The following is a 23,138-nucleotide window of genomic DNA, read 5'->3' as shown; positions in this document are numbered from 1 at the left end:
TATAATAAATGACTTGGAGAGGATTCTAATAAATGTATTGGAGAGGATTCTAATAAATGACTTGGAGAGGAGAGGATTCTAATAAATGACTTGGAGAGGATTCTAATAAATGTATTGGAGAGGATTCTAATAAATGACTTGGAGAGGAGAGGATTCTAATAAATGACTTGGAGAGGATTCTAATAAATGACTTGGAGAGGATTCTAATAAATGACTTGGAGAGGATTCTAATAAATGACTTGGAGAGGATTCTAATAAATGACTTGGAGAGGATTCTAATAAATGTATTGGAGAGGATTCTAATAAATGACTTGGAGAGGATTCTAATAAATGACTTGGAGAGGATTCTAATAAATGACTTGGAGAGGATTCTAATAAATGACTTGGAGAGGATTCTAATAAATGACTTGGAGAGGATTCTAATAAATGACTTGGAGAGGATTCTAATAAATGTCTTGGAGAGGATTCTAATAAATGACTTGGAGAGGATTCTAATAAATGACTTGGAGAGGATTCTAATAAATGTCTTGGAGAGGATGCTAATAAATGACTTGGAGAGGAGAGGATTCTAATAAATGACTTGGAGAGGATTCTAATAAATGACTTGGAGAGGATTCTAATAAATGTCTTGGAGAGGATTCTAATAAATGTCTTGGAGAGGATTCTAATAAATGTCTTGGAGAGGATTCTAATAAATGTCTTGGAGAGGATTCTAATAAATGTCTTGGAGAGGATTCTAATAAATGTCTTGGAGAGGATTCTAATAAATGACTTGGAGAGGATTCTAATAAATGACTTGGAGAGGATTCTAATAAATGACTTGGAGAGGATTCTAATAAATGACTTGGAGAGGATTCTAATAAATGACTTGGAGAGGATTCTAATAAATGTCTTGGAGAGGATTCTAATAAATGACTTGGAGAGGATTCTAATAAATGACGTGGAGAGGATTCTAATAAATGACTTGGAGAGGATTCTAGTAAATGTCTTGGAGAGGATTCTAATAAATTACTTGGAGAGGATTCTAATAAATTACTTGGAGAGGAGAGGATTCTAATAAATGACTTGGAGAGGATTCTAATAAATGACTTGGAGAGGATTCTAATAAATGACTTGGAGAGGAGAGGATTCTAATAAATGACTTGGAGAGGATTCTAATAAATGTCTTGGAGAGGATTCTAATAAATGACTTGGAGAGGAGAGGATTATAATAAATGACTTGGAGAGGATTCTAATAAATGTATTGGAGAGGATTCTAATAAATGACTTGGAGAGGAGAGGATTCTAATAAATGACTTGGAGAGGATTCTAATTAATGTATTGGAGAGGATTCTAATAAATGACTTGGAGAGGATTCTAATTAATGTATTGGAGAGGATTCTAATAAATGACTTGGAGAGGATTCTAATAAATGACTTGGAGAGGATTCTAATAAATGTATTGGAGAGGATTCTAATAAATGACTTGGAGAGGATTCTAATAAATGACTTGGAGAGGATTCTAATAAATGACTTGGAGAGGATTCTAATAAATGACTTGGAGAGGATTCTAATAAATGACTTGGAGAGGATTCTAATAAATGACTTGGAGAGGATTCTAATAAATGTCTTGGAGAGGATTCTAATAAATGACTTGGAGAGGATTCTAATTAATGACTTGGAGAGGATTCTAATAAATGTCTTGGAGAGGATGCTAATAAATGACTTGGAGAGGAGAGGATTCTAATAAATGACTTGGAGAGGATTCTAATAAATGACTTGGAGAGGATTCTAATAAATGTCTTGGAGAGGATTCTAATAAATGTCTTGGAGAGGATTCTAATAAATGTCTTGGAGAGGATTGTAATAAATGTCTTGGAGAGGATTGTAATAAATGACTTGGAGAGGATTCTAATAAATGTCTTGGGGAGGATTCTAATAAATGTCTTGGAGAGGATTGTAATAAATGACTTGGAGAGGATTCTAATAAATGACTTGGAGAGGATTCTAATAAATGTCTTGGAGAGGATGCTAATAAATGACTTGGAGAGGAGAGGATTCTAATAAATGACTTGGAGAGGATTCTAATAAATGACTTGGAGAGGATTCTAATAAATGTCTTGGAGAGGATTCTAATAAATGTCTTGGAGAGGATTCTAATAAATGTCTTGGAGAGGATTCTAATAAATGTCTTGGAGAGGATTCTAATAAATGTCTTGGAGAGGATTCTAATAAATGTCTTGGAGAGGATTGTAATAAATGACTTGGAGAGGATTCTAATAAATGTCTTGGGGAGGATTCTAATAAATGTCTTGGAGAGGATTCTAATAAATGACTTGGAGAGGATTCTAATAAATGTCTTGGAGAGGATTCTAATAAATGTCTTGGGGAGTTCCCCATCATTTTGCGCAACACTCACTCTGAGTCCAGATTGTCTGTTTTCGTGAGTTTCTTTGTTCCTCCGCTCCTCTCAGTGGGGGCTGAGTTATGGTATCTTGTTCGTTCTATCCTCACCGGAAACGACCCCGATGTTCAGCAGAATACTCTTAGAAAAAAAGGGTTCCAAAAGGGGTTTTCGGCTGTCCCCGTAGGAGAACCGTAGGAGAACCGTTTTTGTTCCAAGGTAGAACTCTTATGGGTTCCATGTAGAATCCTCTGTGTAGAGAGGACATCGTTTAACAGAACGTTACATCGCTTGTCTTTTAGGAGGTCCTCAATTAATCAGGGATGATGACGTTTTCATATGCAGGCATGTTCATCTACCCGGCCAATCCCTGTCTTTCACATCTTGGCAGTGGATTATCCAGTAGTTTTTATATAGGTTTGAATAAAACATTTATATGCTGTACAGAAATCATTTCATAATAGCACCTCATAAACCGGTGCTGTAGTGGGCCTGTAATTTATGTCTGGACTCTTAGAACATAATAGCACCTGACAGGCAGTGAGGAGCGTAGGACCTACTGTATGTGTGAGTAGCAGCATTACTTTTGTTCTGTCTGAACAGTCTGTCTCTGTCTTTACAGATGTAAAAACTCAACGAAGTAGCAGCATTACTTTGTTTAGTCTGAAGAGTCTCTGTTTACAGTTGCCAAAGTGCACTCCTCCGTCCATCACGCCGACAGAAAACAATGAATGGCATACTCCAAAAGGTCTCCTGAACTGTTCTGAAAAGTTCTGCTGCTGACAACGGAGACGCACAGTACCTTATTATCTACGTAGTGCACTACTGTTGACCAAAGCCTTATGGGGCTCTCTATGTGCCCTGGTCAACAGTAGGGCACTATATAAGGAATAGGGTGCCATTTGGGACGCAGACAACGATGAAAGCACTAGCTTTGTGAGGAGCGAGGCAACATAGACGGTATTCATATCACAATGAGAAAGGTAGCTACATTAAAGGTTAATCACTTATCCACTTATGGAGTCTGGAAATACCAAGGCTTTTGTATTGTGTAGGCCTTTGTGTACGGTAGATGATGCCAGGGAGAGATGTCTAATGCATGACACACGGGCTCCGGATCACCACAGCAGGGGACCACTGACCTAACGCTCTAAACAGACACAGCAACCGTGTGGAAATAGATGCATGATGCAACAAGTGAGCAGGTGAAGGGTTGTTTTAGATGGAACATCCTGTAAGAGAAGGTAATTATGAGCTATTGTAGAAAGTCAAATAAAAGGTCAAGATGGTGGCAGAATGAAGATGACCTTTCTTCTGTCTGCGTCTTCCACCCACCTTCCTTTGTCTATGGCATTACACTGTCAATCTGTTGGCTAAACATGTCCTGAACTTTTACTAGACTTGGATCTCTGCAGAAAAATGAGAGAGAGAGACCTGGGCCCTGGTAGTAAACCCCAAAAATACCAAAAAATTATGATTTTCCAGAGAAGATCCAGATCTCAGGGAATTAGACCAAAGTTCTCAATTGGTACAACAATATATAGAGTACTGCACACACTACAATTACTTAGGTTTAAAAATAAGCTCTGGATGCCTTAATGAGGCAGTGAATGATCTGCGAGAGAAAGCACACAGGGCATTCTACGCCATTAAAAACTCATTCAAATTGAAATACCTACATTGCTGCCTGCCATACGATGAGGGACAGTGATTGATAAACCAACCAACCAACCTATGCCATTGTTATTGTTATTGTTCATTGTATGGTTATTTTCACCCTTGATTATTGTTGTTGCAGTTGTCCCGTTGACAATATTGATTATTACTATTTCAATGATGTTAATATTGTAAATCTCCAAAGTTGCTTTGGCAATATGTATATTGTTACATCGTGCCATCATTCAATTTTATTTAATTGCGAGAGAGAGACACATAGAGAGACGAATTGAGACAAAGACAGAGAGAGAGAGAGAGAGAGAGAGAGAGAGAGAGAGAGAGAGAGAGAGAAGACACACACACAGAGACAGACAGACACAGACACACAGCGAGAGTCAGAGAGACACAGAGAGAGAGAGACAGAGAGAGAGAGAGAGAGAGAGAGAGAGAGAGAGAGAGACACACAGAGAGAGAGAGAGAGACACACACAGAGAGAGAGAGACACACACAGAGAGAGAGAGAGACACAGATTTGAAATGTCTTTATTCTTTTGGAACTTTTGTGCGTGTAATGTTTACTGTACATTTTATTGTTTATTTCACTTTTGTTTATTATCTACTTCACCTGCTTTGGCAATGTTAACATATGTTTCCCATGCCAATAAAGCCCTTAAATTGATTTGAATTGAGAGAAAGACAGAGACAGAGAGAAGGGAGGACAAAGAGCGTCCATGGCTGTGTGGGTTCATAATGTTCCGGTCAGTAGAGGGCACTCTTTCTTTCTTCTGGTCTGACTCATCCTCTGCTTCTCCTCCTGCTCCAGACAGACAGCCTTGACAGCTGGCTGAGAGAGAAAGAAAGAAAGAGAGAGAGAGAGAGAGAGAGAGGAGAGAGAGAGAGAGAGAGAGAGAGAGAGAGAGAGAGAGAGAGAGAGAGAGAGAGAGAGAGAGAGAGAGAGAGAGAGAGAGAGAGAGAGAGAGAGAGAGAGAGAGAGAGAGAGAGAGAGAGAGAGAGAGAGAGAGAGAGAGAGAGAGGGGGTCCGGGCCTAAACCACACAAAAACAACACTAGACACTATGGTTGTCCTCTAGGTTACAGAGTGCTGGTAGTCCCATCCACCAAACGATCAGGTGTGAAACAGGGAAGAGACTCAGGGGGTATGCTAATTTGGTATAGAGCAGACCCAACTCACTCTATTAAATTTGTCAAAACAGGAACATTTTACATCTGGCTAGAAATGAATAAGAAAATTATTCTCAACAGAGAAAAATGTCCTCATGTATCCCCTCAATAGAATGCCCATACTTTAACGATGACAGCTTCTCCATCCTAGAGGGGAGATCAACCATTTCCAGGCCCAGGGACATGTACTAATCGGTGGTGACCTAAATGCCAGAACTGGACAAGAACCTGACACCCTCAGCACACAGGGGGACAAACACCAACTTGGAGGTGACAGCATTCCCTCCCCCATCTGCCCCCCTAGACACAACTATGACAACATAACCAACAAAAATGGGTCACAACTTCTGCAGCTCTGTCAGACGCTGGGTATGTACCTTGTCAATGGTAGACTTCGATGGGACTACTACGGTAGATACACCTATAGCTCATCTCTTGTAGTAGTACTGTAGACTACTTTATCACTGACCTCAACCCAGAGCCCCTTAGAGCATTCACAGTCAGTCCACTGACAACATCACACTCTACTTCAACAGAGGTATACTCAATCATGAGTAGGGATGGGTGCCAAAACCCGGTATTAAACGGGCCCCGAGGCTAAATTATCGGTTCTGCTTTCGGTACTGAAGAAATTAAGATTTCCTATTTATTATTGCTACATAAACGTTATCTTGCACATTTCATCTCACCAACCGTTTCTAATTTGCAATATGATTAAGACATTCGTCTATGATGCGTTGTCACTATTACCAATCCAGAAGGGAGATCTCTCGCACGTGTCTCTCACACGCTACAGCACACACACACACACGCACACACACACACGCACACACACACGCACGCACACACACGCATACACACACACACACGCACGCACACACACGCACACACACACACACAAGAAAGACCCTGCTGTTAATTAGTGACGTTGGAGGAGAGAACTAAACGTTCAGAAGTGTGGTTACACTTTACCAGAGTTGATGCTGACAATGCTCGTTACCACAAGTACAACAATACTTTTTCTTGTAAGGGTGAAAAACACGAGCAATCTGTCCAAACGTCTATGGAAAGTGCATCATGTACAGGCAGAGAAATGCACAGTTTTCGACTGGCTAGTAGTTCATCCCTCGTTGTCTGATCTCCGTTAGGTATGTATGCTAGCAGCCTAGTGCCCACACACACAGAGTTAACTAGATTATGTGAACATGGGTTCATGATCAAAAGGAACCATTAGCCAGCTGATTGTTTAGCTATGGGCGCGTTCAGAAATTCAATCACCCATTTAAAGATTTTGCAACTTTTTTGTTAAAGTTGCAGCTACAATGAACCAACCCACTCCTCCCTCTAATACCGCTGGTCCAAGCCTAAGACAAACCCAAAGCCCCTTCACGCTGGCAGCTAGTGGAAGGATGACTGAGGAGAGGGTGAATGAGTGCCACCTAGCCGTGACCAAGTTCATAGTGAAAGGCCTACACCCCTTTGCAACAGTGGAGTCCAAGGGCTTTAGGTAACAGTCTATATTGAGTTGTATTCATGTTTAGGATATAGTTGTATAGAAGGGGTGTATGTTAGTCCCATCACTCCACAATACAACACACAACAGCACAAACATTCAATAATGATAATTCAACACATGAAAACTATGTATTTTGTTTACTGTAGAGAGATGAGCAAGGCCCTCACCCCCAAATATACCCCTCCCTCCAGGAGTTACTTCCTACCTGGTAGGGTGTAGAAAAGGTCAATGTGATCACTGAGCTGAAGGACGTGCCAAAGCTGGACATCACATCAGACGGGTGGACCAGCCTTTGTCCGGACCACTATCTCACTGTTACAGTGCAGTACACAAGCCAGGGCAGTGTAAAACAGAAAGTCCTCCACACCAGGGCAGTGTAAAACAGAAGGTCATTCACACCAGGGCAGTGTAAAACAGAAGGTCCTCCACACCAGGGCAGTGTAAAACAGAAGGTCCTCCACACCAGGACAGTGTAAAACAGAAGGTCCTCCACACCAGGACAGTGTAAAACAGAAGGTCATTCACACCAGGGCAGTGTAAAACAGAAGGTCCTCTACACCAGGACAGTGTAAAACAGAAGGTCATTCACACCAGGGCAGTGTAAAACAGAAGGTCCTTCACACCAGGGCAGTGTAAAACAGAAGGTCCTCCACACCAGGACAGTGTAAAACAGAAGGTCCTCCACACCAGGGCAGTGTAAAACAGAAGGTCCTCCACACCAGGACAGTGTAAAACAGAAGGTCCTTCACACCAGGACAGTGTAAAACAGAAGGTCATTCACACCAGGACAGTGTAAAACAGAAGGTCATTCACACCAGGACAGTGTAAAACAGAAGGTCCTCTACACCAGGACAGTGTAAAACAGAAGGTCATCCACACCAGGACAGTGTAAAACAGAAGGTCCTCCACACCAGGACAGTGTAAAACAGAAGGTCCTTCACACCAGGGCAGTGTAAAACAGAAGGTCCTCCACACCAGGGCAGTGTAAACAGAAGGTCATTCACACCAGGGCAGTGTAAACAGAAGGTCATTCACACCAGGGCAGTGTAAAACAGAAGGTCCTCCACACCAGGGCAGTGTAGAACAGAAGGTCCTCCACACCAGGGCAGTGTAGAACAGAAGGTCCTCCACACCAGGGCAGTGTAAAACAGAAGGTCCTTCACACCAGGGCAGTGTAAAACAGAAGGTCCTCCACACCAGGGCAGTGTAAAACAGAAGGTCCTCCACACCAGGGCAGTGTAAAACAGAAGGTCCTCCACACCAGGGCAGTGTAAAACAGAAGGTCCTCCACACCAGGGCAGTGTAAAACAGAAGGTCATCTACACCAGGACAGTGTAAAACAGAAGGTCCTTCACACCAGGACAGTGTAAAACAGAAGGTCCTCCACACCAGGACAGTGTAAAACAGAAGGTCCTTCACACCAGGACAGTGTAAAACAGAAGGTCCTCCACACCAGGACAGTGTAAAACAGAAGGTCCTCCACACCAGGGCAGTGTAAAACAGAAGGTCCTCCACACCAGGGTAGTGTAGAACAGAAGGTCCTCCCCACCAGGGCAGTGTAAAACAGAAGGTCCTCCACACCAGGACAGTGTAAAACAGAAGGTCCTCCACACCAGGACAGTGTAAAACAGAAGGTCCTTCACACCAGGACAGTGTAAAACAGAAGGTCCTCCACACCAGGACAGTGTAAAACAGAAGGTCCTCCACACCAGGGCAGTGTAAAACAGAAGGTCCTCCACACCAGGACAGTGTAAAACAGAAGGTCCTTCACACCAGGACAGTGTAAAACAGAAGGTCCTCCACACCAGGGCAGTGTAAAACAGAAGGTCCTCCACACCAGGACAGTGTAAAACAGAAGGTCCTTCACACCAGGGCAGTGTAAAACAGAAGGTCCTCCACACCAGGACAGTGTAAAACAGAAGGTCCTCCACACCAGGGCAGTGTAAAACAGAAGGTCCTTCACACCAGGGCAGTGTAAAACAGAAGGTCCTCCACACCAGGACAGTGTAAAACAGAAGGTCCTCCACACCAGGACAGTGTAAAACAGAAGGTCCTTCACACCAGGGCAGTGTAAAACAGAAGGTCCTCCACACCAGGACAGTGTAAAACAGAAGGTTATCCACACCAGGGCAGTGTAAAACAGAAGGTCCTCCACACCAGGGCAGTGTAAAACAGAAGGTCATCCACACCAGGGCAGTGTAAAACAGAAGGTCCTCCACACCAGGGCAGTGTAAAACAGAAGGTCCTCTACACCAGGACAGTGTAAAACAGAAGGTCCTCCACACCAGGGCAGTGTAAAACAGAAGGTCCTTCACACCAGGACAGTGTAAAACAGAAGGTCCTCCACACCAGGGCAGTGTACAAATCACAAACTGGCCAAGTATTGTCAGAGGAGCTCTCAGACATTCTGGAAGAGTTTGAGACGGAGCCAAGCAAGATTGTAGCTGTGACTGTTGATAATGCTGTTAATATGGATGTTGCCATCAAGAGGCTACACATCCTAAAAATAGGATGCTTTGCACACACACTGAATCTGGCAGCGCGGAAAATCTACTAAATGACTTCCATTGATAAATGGGCAGCCTGAATCAGAGCAGTGGTCGTGTGGTTCAAGAGATCCTCGATGTCCAAAACAGTCTGGAAGGAAAAGCAGCAGCTCCTTGGTAAGAAGCCAGTTCAATCTGTTAAAGTAGTATTTTGAAATTCTCACATTTAACAATTTAATTCAATATTCAAGTGTGCGGTAATTAAATGTATGTTGTTTTTTGTTGTTTCAGGCCTTCCGCAACACTCACTTATCCTTGATGTCAAGACCAGATGGAACTCTATCTAATGATGGAGAGATTCATGGAGCCGTATCCAGCCATCCAAGCAGCAGCTGAGGAGTTTGTCCAGCTCATGAGAATCCTCTATACATCCACACTGTGTGTGTCATGTGAATAGAATGCCCCCCGTGGACAGATCAAACCCATCCTCCACAAACTGGAAGAGCACTTCACTGTGAAGCATGAAGTTACAACGTTTGTGGCAACCATCAAAGAGAAGGTGTTGGAGAACCTCTGAGGCCACAGCAATGGACCCCAGATTTAAAGAGAGGCCGGTGAGTGACGCCATCTGGGACAGGCTGAGGAAAGCAACTGTTGAGGCCAATGTGACAGGAGCAACACCAGGGCTGTCACAGGAGCCGGAGCAGACAGACACAGAGCACCAGCAACAGGAGGAGGCGCCTGAAGGAGATGGAGAGGAAATGGAGGAGACAGTCCCTCCATTGTACAAAACAAGGAGTGCCTTGGAGGAGCTGTTCTCAGAGAAGGACAGGGAGTTGAGGTTGACGATCCAACAGGACACCTCGTCCCTCACCCTCAGTGAGCCTGTTGACCTAGAGGTCGACCTCTACAAAAGCCTGCCTCCCATCCCCATGGCTGAAGATCCTGTGCTGTAGTGGTGGTGGGAGAAGAGAGCTACTCTGCCCATCCTCACAAACATTGCAACAAGCTACCTCTGTGCTCAAGCCTCCTCCACCCCTAGCAATAGGGTATTTTTGACAGCAGGGAACGCAATAAGCCAGGAGAGGTCCCGACTTCTGCCAGAGAAGGCAATATGTTTATCTTTCTCCAGAAGAACTGCTAAGAACTGTTAGTCCTTCTGCAGCCTACCTGCAGGCCCCACCCATGTTGTTCTATACCACTGTCTTTTCTTTTGCAGGAAAATATTGTTTATTTCATTTGTTTTACATTTCCATCATCACAACATTAGAGTCTATAATAGTGATTTGATCAAAACATTGCTTTTTCTTTTGCTGTAAATAATTGTTTATTTTATTTATTTCAGAACATTTCAGAACATTTCAGAAAATAAAGCAATGTTGATTCTGTTCTTAATTTGTTTCGTTTTTTTCTCGTAAGAAAAATAACCGAGAAGAATTGTGACAGCCGTTGTAAGGAGGAAACAAGGTGCAGCGTGGTATGCGTACATTCTTCTTTATTTAAGAATGAACACTGAACAAAACTAACAAAATAACAAAACGAACCGTGACGCTAATATGAGTAGTGCAGACAGGCAACTAAACATAGAACAAGAACCCACAAACACCAAAGGGAAAATGGCTACCTAAATATGATCCCCAATCAGAGACAACGATAAACAGCTGCCTCTGATTGGGAACCATATCAGGCCACCATAGACATACAAATCACCTAGACCTACAAAAACCCTAGACATACAAAAAAACATAGACAATACAAAAAAACCTAGACAATACAAAAACTAACGTACCCACCCTAGTCACACCCCGACCTAACCGAAATATAAAGAAAACAGAGATATCTCAGGTTAGGGCGTGACAAGAATACCTTTAAAGTACCGGATCGATAAGCAGTATTGGTAAAATCTTAATGATACCCATCCCTAATCATGAGTCATCAAAGCCAAAGGAACTGCATAATATTTATACATTCTATAGATGGAAGGAAAGTAGTGTGGAAATCTACCAAAAATTTATTAGGCAACAACAAATTCAATCCCTTCTAGACAATTTCCTGGACAAATGTTTCACTGTAATAGTGAAGGTGTAAACTTAGCAGTGGAAAACCTAAACATCTCAGCTTCCCTATCAAATCAAAACATTTCAAGCTGACAACTTAAGAAAATGAACAACAATGACAAATGGTTTGATGAAGAAGGCAAAAACCTAAAAAAATAAATTGAGCAACCTGTACAAACAAAAGCATAGAGACCCAGGAAAACTGAGGCTACGCCTTCACTGTGGTGAATCACTTAAACAGAAATACTCTACGGGAATAAAGGAACAGCACGTCAGAAATCAGCTCAATGTCATTGAAGAATCCATAGAATCGAATCACTTCTTGGAAAATTGGAAAACACTAAACAAACAACAACACGAAGAATTATCTATCCAAATTGGAGATGTATGGGTAAACCACTTTTCCAATCTTTTTGTCTCTATAACAAAGAACAAACAGCAAAAACATATACATGATCAAATACAAATCTTAGAATCAACTATTAAAGACTGCCAGAACCCACTGGATTCTCCAATTACATTGAATAAACTACAGGACAAAATACAAACCCTCCAACCCAAAAAGGCCTATGGGGTTGATGGTATCCTAAATTAACTGATAAAATATTCAGACCACAAATTCCAAATGGCTATACTTAAACTCTTTAACATCATCCTCAGCTCTGGCATATTCCCCAATATTTGGAATCAAGGACTGATCACCCTAATCCACAAAAGTGGAGACAAACTTGACCCCAATAACTACCGTGGGATATGCGTCAACAGCAACCTTGGGAAAATCCTGCCTTATCATTAACAGCAGATTCGTACATTTTTCATCAGCGAAAACAATGTACTTAGCAAATGTCAAATTGGCTTTTTACCAAGTGACCATACGACAGATCACGTATTCACCCTGCACACCCTAATTGACAAACAAACAAACCAAAACAAAGGCAAAGTCTTCTCATGCTTTGTTGATTTCAAAAAAACTTTTGATTCAATTTGGCATGACGGTCTGCTATACAAATTGATGGAAATTGGTGTTTGTGGGAAAGCTTACAACATTATAAAATCCATGTACACAAACAGCAAGCGTGTGGTTAAAATTGGCAAAAAACACACATTACTTTCCACAGGGCCGGGGGTGAGACAGGGATGCAGCTTAAGCCCCACCCTCTTCAACATATACATCAACAAATTGGCGAGGGCACTAGAACAGTCTGCAGCACCCGGCCTCACCCTACTAGAATCTGAAGTCAAATGTCTACTGTTTGCTGATGATCTGGTGCTTCTGTCACCAACCAAGGAGGGCCTACAGCAGCACCTAGATCTTCTGCACAGATTCTGTCAGACCTGAACCCTGTCGGGTAAATCTCAGTAAGACAAAAATAATGGGGTTCCAAAAAAGGTCCAGTTGCCACAAATACAATTTCCATCTAGACACCGTTGCCCAAGACCACACAAAAAACTATACATACCTCGGCCTAAACATCAGCGCCACAGGTAACTTCCACAAAGCTGTGAACGATCTGAGAGACAAGGCAAGAAATGCCTTCTATGCCATCAAAAGGAACATAAAAAACATACCAATTAGGATCTGGCTAAAAATACTTGAATCAGTTATAGAACCCATTGCCCATTATAGAATTCACAAAATGGGACAAACACCAAATTGAGACTATGCAGGCAGAATTCTGATAAAATATCCTCTGTGTACAATGTAAAACGCTAAATAATGCATGCAGAGCAGAATTAGGCCGATACCCGCTAATTATCCAAATCCAGAAAAGAGCCGTTAAATTCTACAACCACCTAAAAGGAAGTGATTGCCAAACCTTCCATAACAAAGCCATCACCTACAGAGAGATGAACCTGGAGAAGAGTCCCAACGAAATCATGAGAAAACAAAAAGATAATTACTTGGAAAGAATTTACAAAAAAAACTGCGCAAAGTAGAATGCTTTTTGCACCTAAACAGAGAGTACAGTACAGCGTGGCAGAATACCTGACCACTGTGACTGATCCAAAATTAAGACATTTTTGACTATGTACAGACTCAGTGAGCAGAGCCTTGCTATTGAGAAAGGCTGCCGTAGGCAGACTTAGCTCTCAGGAGAAGACAGGCTATGTGCATATTGCCCACAAAATTAGGTGGTAACTGAGCCGCACTTCCTAACCTCCTACCAAATATATGACCAAATTAGAGACACATATTTCCCTCAGATTACACAGACCCACAAAGAATTCAAAAATAAATTAACTTGTGATAAACTCCCATATATATTGGGTGATCAGTGTTCAATCACATCAGCAACATTTGTGACCTGTTGCCACAAGAACAAACACCATTGTAAATACAACCTTTTCATAAAGAAACTGATAAAACACACAGCTGCTAAATCAAGGTGACTTACAAAGATGAGGACCAAGAGAGGGAGTGCAGTGATGTATTATCCACAACTAAAGAATCATTGTGGAATCTGAAAAGACACATATCCCCAAAGCATGATGGTGTACTTACTACATGCACATGCTAAAAGAAAGGAATGAGGTGGGTAGCTAATTAAGTGTGTCATTGTACCAAAGTATTTATAAACAAAAATCAGATCTCTTAAACGTTTCATACATTTTTGTTCTATTATCTATACAATATGCCATACTTGTTTTTGGCCTGATAGGCCTGGCATTTTCCAACATTCAAGGAGCGTTCTGATTTTATTGGGTTATTTTGCCTTAAAAACTTTAGGCCTATCTATAGAAAAATGTAAAAACAACTCTGCATCTCTGCTCAGCCTGGCAAGAGTGGCCTAAAGGGTGTTTAGCATCCCCAGTGGCTCTGCAAGTGTGGAGAGGATATTCCCCGCTGCTGGCTGGCTCTCCAGACACCATCGCATGAGCCTGCAGCCACAGACTGGACAAACTCGTGTTTCTAAAAATGTATTTAAAGATAGACTGAGCCTAATAAGACATTTTTTATTTAATTTGTATTTCATTCTAAGTAGGCTAAGTCACAGCCTGTATGCACAATTTATAGACTATAATGATTTAATACAAAGAAATGTCGTTTAAATGCTGAGGGTCTAATGTCCCTGACTGCCTACCATCCTAGTGTGTCACACTCACAATGTGTTTCTTTGTAGGCTATAGCCTTGAAATCATATAGCCTTCTTAGACTCTGTCTGGCTCCTGACCTATTTAGAGTGTTTATATGCTGTTTAATATGACATGTAGCCTATTTAAAATGGTGAGCGCTTCTTACATTCACCTTTTCATGTTTATTCAAATACTTTTCATTCAAATCATATGGTTTGATTTCAATACTTCAAAACCAAATGGTTGATCCATGTAGTCACAACAATAGATGGATTTTTTGTTAAATTGTGATTTTAATGAATGGAGCGAATTTGGAGCGGCAGTTTCTTCTCCCTGTGAGTGAGTAGTGGTTTTTAGCGGAGCGGTTGAAATGGACGTGGAGCAATGAGCGGGATTTCCAACCACTCAACTCCGCTCACATACTCTGCTCCGTGTTTCTGAATAAATAACTATACTGTATGTATGTAGGGTGGGAAAATACTAGGCTTCCCTTTTTCCTATCTTCCGACCTGTGACATGGATTATTTCATTCATTTTTTACCCCCCCATTTTAGGGGTTGAAATGATTGGTTTCCTTTCCCCAGGAACATGACAACAGATTGTCCATCACAAAGACAAGCTGAGAGGCAGCGGTATGGTGTGTGGGATTGATTCCTCAGGGACATTTCACACCTAGAATTCAGTCTGCAATGCGGACAATCTGATCCCTTTAATTCATATTCTCTTCTGGTCATTTCTTCATATGCAGTATGTGTAGGGAGCAGAGCAATGGAAATGTCCTCACCTCCATTTAAAATGTTCTCTCTCTCTCTTATGTGCCCATTAGTTTGGGCTTGCAGTGATTTCTGGGAGATTTCCATGGAAAGTGGGGAAACGTTGGTATGAAAACATGTCTGTCGGCATTGCCATGCGAGGTGTCACCTGAGAGAAGTTGGTGGTAAATGCCGAACCCTACCTGTGGCAAGAAGGAGAGAAAAATAAATAGAACAGGAAAAGGAATTGGAAGGAAAGGCCTAGGTGATAAATGAGGGCAAGAATGTTCATTTTTGTCTTCCATTTCAAATATGCCCTAAAGGTAGACAGACTTCCTTCTCCAGACGAGACTGGATGTTTCTGTATTTTTCAAGTCAATGCTTGGGGCATGTCATATCACACGCAAACACAGAAATTACGAAGAAATTATGACCCTAAACTGGCCACACAACAAAATATATTGTTTAATGATTACTGTATTTGCCTGGTGGCTAAACAGATGAAGTGGCTAGTTAATGAGTGGATTCTGTAGGCTACATCTACTATTCTGTGGATCTTGCAGTAAATAAAATGTGTTCCCATTTAAACAGCTGTGTGCCATCTGCAGTACAGCAACACTCCTGCAGTATTTACAGTAGGCCTTAGCCCCTTATTGGGCTGTAATAAGCAATGTGCGATGCCCTAGGGCAAGGCTTGTCTGTGTCAGCGCTAGACGGAGGCCAGGTGCTCGTGTCTCCTGTCTGCCCAGCTGTGACTGGGTGGCGGCCGGGGAGCAGAGGGTGCAGGGGGTGTTACGGGAGGGGGGGGCAGTGGAGGACAGACGAGCTGTAACTATCAGGATTAAGCTACACTGACTACAGCCTGACTCGCGGAGTCCCCTTTTTATATTGCAGTCATTCTGGGATCATTTTAGAGCTTGATTCAATCCATATCGCTGAAGATCCGCAGTATAGCACGATTGAATATAAAGGGAATTTTTCAGAATGAACCGACATATGCAGTGTTTACCGTGACTGCGGTCTCCGTGAACGCGGGAACATTGCCTTTAAGTTTCAATCACACTATAGCGACGATATTCAGCGATATGGATGGAATCGAGCCCTTAGTGTTGTGACATGCTCTGGTAATATTCTCTACTATGAAATTCCTATTATTAAGGACATATTTATGTAAATGTTTTTATGTATAGCTTGATACATACAGTACGTAAATAAAATATCTATCTTTGTCTCTCACCAGACTCCCCGGCCGCTGAACATCATCAAGCAGAACAACGGCGAGCAGATCATCCGCCGGCGCACGAGGAAGCGCCTCAACCCCGACCCTCTGCCCTCCGAACCTGTGGGCTCCAAGCAGCGGAGGATCAGCAGCGAGGAGCGCCTCAACTCCGACCCTCTGCCCTCCGAACCTGTGGGCTCCAAGCAGCGGAGGGTCAGCAGCGAGGAGCGCCTCAACCCCGACCCTTTGCCCTCCGAACCTGTGGGCTCCAAGCAGCAGAGGGTCAGCAGCGAGGAGCGCCTCAATGGCAGTCCCCTGGAGCGCCGGCCAGGAGAGGATGGGCCAGGCTCGGAAGGAGTGCCCGTCCCTCGTAAAGGGGAGCCCCAGAATTCCCTGGGCCAGTACGAGGCCTACGGGTCCTCTGGGTTCAAGGGTCACCCCAGCCCCCGCTCCACCCACTCCTTCCTAGTTAGCCAAACCCTGGAGATCCACAAGCGAATGACTCCTTTGCACATACACAACAAGAACCCTGCAGAGGGAGGGGCGGAGGGGAACGGGGTGGGCTCGGCTGGGGTCCATCACACGGGCTTGGAGGGGAAGGGTAGCTTGTCCTCAGAGAGGGGTAGCCCCATCGAGAAGTACATGCGTCCCTCCAAACAGGCCAGCTACTCGCCACCGGGCAGCCCCATCGAGAAGTACCAGTACCCGTTCTTCAGCCTGCCCTTTATCCACAATGACCTGCAGAACGAGTCCGACTGGATGCGCTTCTGGACTAAGTACAAGATGTCTGTTCCGGGCAACCCACAGTATCTAGGCCACATGCCTGGTCTGCCCAACCCTTGCCAAAGCTTTGTGCCTTACCAAACCTTTAGCTTGCCCCCACACTTCCCTCTCCCGCCCTCCGCCGGCCCCGAAAGCGACATCCCTCTCGACCTGGCCATCAAACATTCCAAACCGGCACCCACCGCCAACGGCTCCACCGCCTCTGCCGTTACCGCCAAGGAGAGGAGTAGCGGCGCCGACAAACGGGCCTTGCCCACGGTCCCGGCGGGGAAGGAGGATGAGAAGCATAGAGAGCAGCAGGAGAGAAGAGAGGAGAAAGTAGACGAGGGGGCATCCCCCCAGCCTTCTCCTCCCCCAGATGTTGCAGCCAAGCCGGAGAGGTTGGACCAGGGCACTCAGGATGAGCTGACCAGTAAGGAGAGGATGGACCAGGGCACTCAGGATGAGCTGACCAGTAAGGAGAGGGTAGACCAGGGCACTCAGGATGAGCTGACCAGTAAGGAGAGGGTGGACCAGGGCACTCAGGATGAGCTGACCAGTAAGTGCATCCACTGTGGCATCCTCTTCCTGGATGAGGTTATGCACGCCCTGCACATGAGCTGCCATGCTGACGGAGGACCCTTCCAGTGCAGCATCTGCCTGCATGCCTGCGCAGACAAGTACGACTTCACCACACACATACAGAGAGGGCTTCACCTGCCAACTGTCGAGGCTGAGGCCGATGCTGAGGCCGATGCTCCAAAGGATTCTGTGTGATTTTGGTGCATTACAGACTTGGACTTTTAGCACAGGCATAGCAGTATGAAAAAGAACAAAATAAATGGACAAAAGCGTACTGTAATGATTGAATGAGAAGAAGACTTCTTGCTCAACGTGCCATGATAGCTTCTGTAGGGAACTCATATCATCTAAACATTTATATTGGACGTAATACAGAACAAACGATTGGCTGTTTCCTTTTTCTTTTTTTGTAAAGGAAAACGCTTTTGAAGAAAATGGTACTACAAATAGACGCTTATTTTTAGTTTTTTTTGCTATTGTTTCTTTTTTTCTTGGGAAGTGTTACTTTGACAAGGCAGTTCAGCGAACAACAAGGTACATCTGCACGGGTTGAATGTTCTCTTACCTGGTTGGTTCAATGTTCCAAATGGAATGAGGAAGTGTGAATTGATATGTAAAATGGGGAGCTGGGAAACATCAGTCGTCTGTCATAATCTCCTTCACGGTGGATGGGCAGAGCGATGACTAGTGATGGGATCGTCCTCAAATAAACGTCCTCAGGGAACGCCCGTGGCTGAGTCAAAAAACATATCCTACAGTGGTTTCAGTTGCATCGGTCTCCACTTAACATCCAACTAAGTGTCTATGTTTTAATGTATTTTAGTTATGGATACTGTTTGTTCGTTTTTTTATTTTTTGCGAAGTCTATTGTCACAGAACTTCCTCTAGACATTTTAAGCTGCTGCCTTAGTTGCTAGGATACAAGCATTATATCACTAAAGACATTTGGGATGGAAGAAAAATGCAAAAAGCTATATTTTTTTCTAAGTTGTTAATATGAAAAATTCATAATATCAGTGCCTGATATATTGAACAAAGTATTTTCTACCTGGTATGTTGATATGCAACATTGACTTTGCATTTAGTAAAGGGCCACGAGCTTGGCTCTGCAAAACTGTTTACATTTGCAAATGTAGCAAACAAGGTAATGAAGCAAAATTCCTGCAATTCAGAGTATTTTTCTCTCATGTGGACAGGACAGGACGATCACGTAACAAAACAGAGGCCTTTTGTCAGAAGGTTGAATGGGAGATGAAATACAGTCAAATGATTTTTTTCTGTTTGTTTGAATGGCACAGAGGCACTATCCATTCCATGTCTTTCTTTGTATGCTCCTGCTTCTACACTTTGAAATGCTTTATTGTCTATACAGATGCTCTGTATTGGACTTTGTTCATCCTGTATGCTTTTTTTAAGAGAAGCTGATATACTGTAGCTTGGTTATAAGTATTGTTCTGTGAGCTTTATAGCTTTGAGCATCATAGGTTTTACAATCCAGGTATTTCAACTGACCATAGCGTACACGAGGCCCCATTTTTTTTGTGTGTCTATTGCATTTATATAATACTTTAATATTTGGCTTTTAGTCATTTTGGGACTTGATTTGAACATAGCATGACATTCTACTTGTTCCATGTACAGGTGAAAAAGGTGCCTTTTGATAGAAAGAAGCCATTGAATATCAACAATGTTGAGTGTTTTGTTCACCTCAACCTGGATTATGGCCTTGTAGTCAAAGCATTTGACATTATGTAGATAGATTAATACCATTTGAGCGACAAAACAAATGTTACCACACAGCAACATTATCCCTCTATTTAGCTTGTTAGTACTTTGCTAGTAGACCACCTGTTTCGCCTCTAAAAGACTCCCATTCATGTGTTTTATCTCTCTCTCTCTCTCTCTCTCTCTCTCTCTCTCTCTCTCTCTCTCTCTCTCTCTCTCTCTCTCTCTCTCTCTCTCTCTCTCTCTCTTTGTCTCTCTGTCTTGCTCTCTCTCTCTCTCTCTGTCTCTCTCTGTTTCTCTCTCTGTCTCTCTCTCTGTATCTCTCTCTCTCTCTCTCTCTCTCTCTCTCTCTCTCTCTCTCTCTCTCTCTCTCTGTCTTTCTCTCTTTGTCTTGCTCTCTCTCTCTCTCTCTCTGTCTCTTTCTGTTTCTCTCTCTCTCTCTCTGTCTCGCTCTCTTTCTCTCTCTCTGTCTCTCCCTCTCTCTCTTTCTGTCTCGCTCTCTTTCTCTGTCTCTCTGTCTCTCTCTCTCTCTGTCTCTCTCTCTGTCTCTCCCTCTCTCTCTTTCTGTCTCGCTCTCTTTCTCTGTCTCTCTGTCTCTCTTTCATTTGTGTGAGCACTTCTTCCTATGATTCCCATTGCTGCTGAAAGGAATCAAACATGAGTTCAATCTAAACTGTCCATCCTTTGATGTACATAGTTATTTATACATGATCAGGGGATAATGTAATTAGAGTCTGCCTGGGATTCGGCAGGCGAGGATTTGTGTGAAATAGCGATGAAATCAACATAGCATTAAAATGTTGCTACAAACGCCTCTCAGAAACAAAGAAACTGAAATAATAATACTAAAATCATTTCACAGAAACAGTCATGTGATTTCAAATAACATAAGGAACGATTTTTGTTTTAAATTTGAATTAGAAAAATGTTAACGCTTGCACTTCAGTTATTCTGTTTTATTTCCAAGGAAGAAAGATGATTGTGTTAAAATGTGTTATTAGCATGCTGTACACAGGGACTGCAAAAGTAGACAAAGACAAAGAAACAACATGGACAGACAGGATTATCTGTGTGTTGAAGACAGAAAAACATGGACAGACAGGATTATCTGTGTGTTGAAGACGGAACAACATGGACAGACAGGATTATCTGTGTGTTGAAGACGGAACAACATGGACAGACAGGATTATCTGTGTGTTGAAGACGCCAGTAAACTAGTGTGGACACGGACATGGCAAAAAAAGCAAATGTTTTGGTAAATGTTTTAACCATCATTTTTTGAATGTTGTTTCTTTTTTTTACACTTTATTGCATAGAAGTCGGGTTTAGATTGTTTGTTTCTTTATTGTGTTTTTTTCTGCTACCATCTTTATGTTTTGTGTTGTAGGTTTTACATGCAAACAAATGTAACAAAGATGGCAAAGATGTCTACATCTAAACTTGAATAATAATAATGATAATAATAATTAATAAAGTAATAAAACATGTTCTGAAATCTCTTTTTATTCAGTGGTGCTTCCCATTACCATGCTGTGATGTATATGTAGCTACATATAGTTAGCTCGCCACTACAGTCCCTAGTTCGAATCCAGGCTGTATCACATCTGGCCGTGATTGGGAATCCCATAGGGCGGTGCACAATTGACTCAGCATCGTCCGGGTTTGGCCGGGGAGGGCAGTCATTTTTAATAAAAATGTATTCTTAACTGACTTGCCTAGTTAAATAAAGGTTCAATAAAAAATAAATAAATATGTAATTACATGTAACTACATAGTCATGTATAAACATCTGTAATTCAGTCTTCTGTATCTTGAAGGAAAGCAAAGGATGGTCTTTCACAAATGAAGTGGGCCTATCGGACCATCTACCGAAACATCTACCAGACCATCTACCAGACCATCTACCAGACCATCTACAGGACCATCTACCAGACCATCTACCAGACCATCTACCAGACCATCTACCAGACCATCTACCAGACCATCTACAGGACCATCTACCAGACCATCTACCAGACCATCTACAGGACCATCTACCAGACCATCTACAGGACCATCTACCAGACCATCTACCAGACCATCTACCAGACCATCTACAGGACCATCTACCAGACCATCTACCAGACCATCTACCAGACCATCTACCGAACCATCTACCAGACCATCTACCAGACCATCTACCAAACCATCTACCAAACCATCTACCAGACCATCTACCGGACCATCTACAGGACCATCTACCAGACCATCTACCAGACCATCTACCAGACCATCTACCGAACCATCTACCAGACCATCTACCAGACCATCTACCAAACCATCTACCAAACCATCTACCAGACCATCTACCAGACCATCTACCAGACCATCTACCGGACCATCTACAGGACCATCTACCAAACCATCTACCAGACCATCTACAGGACCATCTATCAAACCATCTACCAGACCATCTACCAGACCATCTACCAGACCATCTACCGGACCATCTACCAGACCATCTACCAGACCATCTACCAGACCATCTACCAGACCATCTACAGGACCATCTACCAGACCATCTACCAAACCATCTACCAAACCATCTACCAGACCATCTACCAGACCATCTACCAGACCATCTACCGGACCATCTACAGGACCATCTACCAGACCATCTACCAGACCATCTACCAGACCATCTACCAGACCATCTACAGGACCATCTACCGAACCATCTACCAGACCATCTACAGGACCATCTACCAGACCATCTACCAGACCATCTACCAGACCATCTACCAGACCATCTACAGGACCATCTACCGAACCATCTACCAGACCATCTACCGGACCATCTACCAGACCATCTACCAGACCATCTACCAGACCATCTACCAGACCATCTACCGGACCATCTACAGGACCATCTACAGGACCATCTACCAGACCATCTACCAGACCATCTACCAGACCATCTACCAGACCATCTACAGGACCATCTACCAGACCATCTACAGGACCATCTACCGAACCATCTACCAGACCATCTACAGGACCATCTACAGGACCATCTACCAGACCATCTACCAGACCATCTACAGGACCATCTACCGAACCATCTACAGGACCATCTACCAGACCATCTACCAGACCATCTACCAGACCATCTACAGGACCATCTACCAGACCATCTACAGGACCATCTACCAGACCATCTACCAGACCATCTACCAGACCATCTACCAGACCATCTACAGGACCATCTACCAGACCATCTACAGGACCATCTACCAGACCATCTACCAGACCATCTACCAGACCATCTACCAGACCATCTACAGGACCATCTACCGAACCATCTACAGGACCATCTACCAGACCATCTACCAGACCATCTACCAGACCATCTACCAGACCATCTACCAGACCATCTACCAAACCATCTACCGGACCATCTACCAGACCATCTACCAGACCATCTACCAGACCATCTACCAGACCATCTACCAGACCATCTACCAGACCATCTACCAGACCATCTACCAAACCATCTACCGGACCATCTACCAGACCATCTACCAGACCATCTACCAAACCATCTACCGAACCATCTACAGGACCATCTACCAGACCATCTACCAGACCATCTACCGAACCATCTACAGGACCATCTACCGGACCATCTACCAGACCATCTACCAGACCATCTACCAAACCATCTACCGAACCATCTACAGGACCATCTACCAGACCATCTACCAGAC

General features: G+C 43.2%; 1 protein-coding gene across 1 annotated transcript in view; it reads left to right on the top strand.

Moving 5' to 3' along the window:
* Positions 1-20,879, top strand: part of LOC139555243 (zinc finger transcription factor Trps1-like) — a 246,275-nt gene extending 225,396 nt beyond the window's left edge. The window contains exon 7 of the mRNA XM_071368884.1: positions 16,345-20,879. Coding sequence (XP_071224985.1) covers positions 16,345-17,862 — 1,518 coding nt within the window. The 3' untranslated portion in view covers positions 17,863-20,879. The remainder of the gene's footprint in view (positions 1-16,344) is intronic.
* Positions 20,880-23,138: the final 2,259 nt, after the last annotated feature.

The sequence above is a fragment of the Salvelinus alpinus genome, chromosome 26, assembly GCF_045679555.1.
Source record: "Salvelinus alpinus chromosome 26, SLU_Salpinus.1, whole genome shotgun sequence".
Classification (NCBI taxonomy): Eukaryota; Metazoa; Chordata; class Actinopteri; order Salmoniformes; family Salmonidae; genus Salvelinus; species Salvelinus alpinus.
The sequence above is the reverse complement of the archived record's forward strand: the minus strand, read 5'-3'. Positions and strand labels throughout refer to the sequence as shown.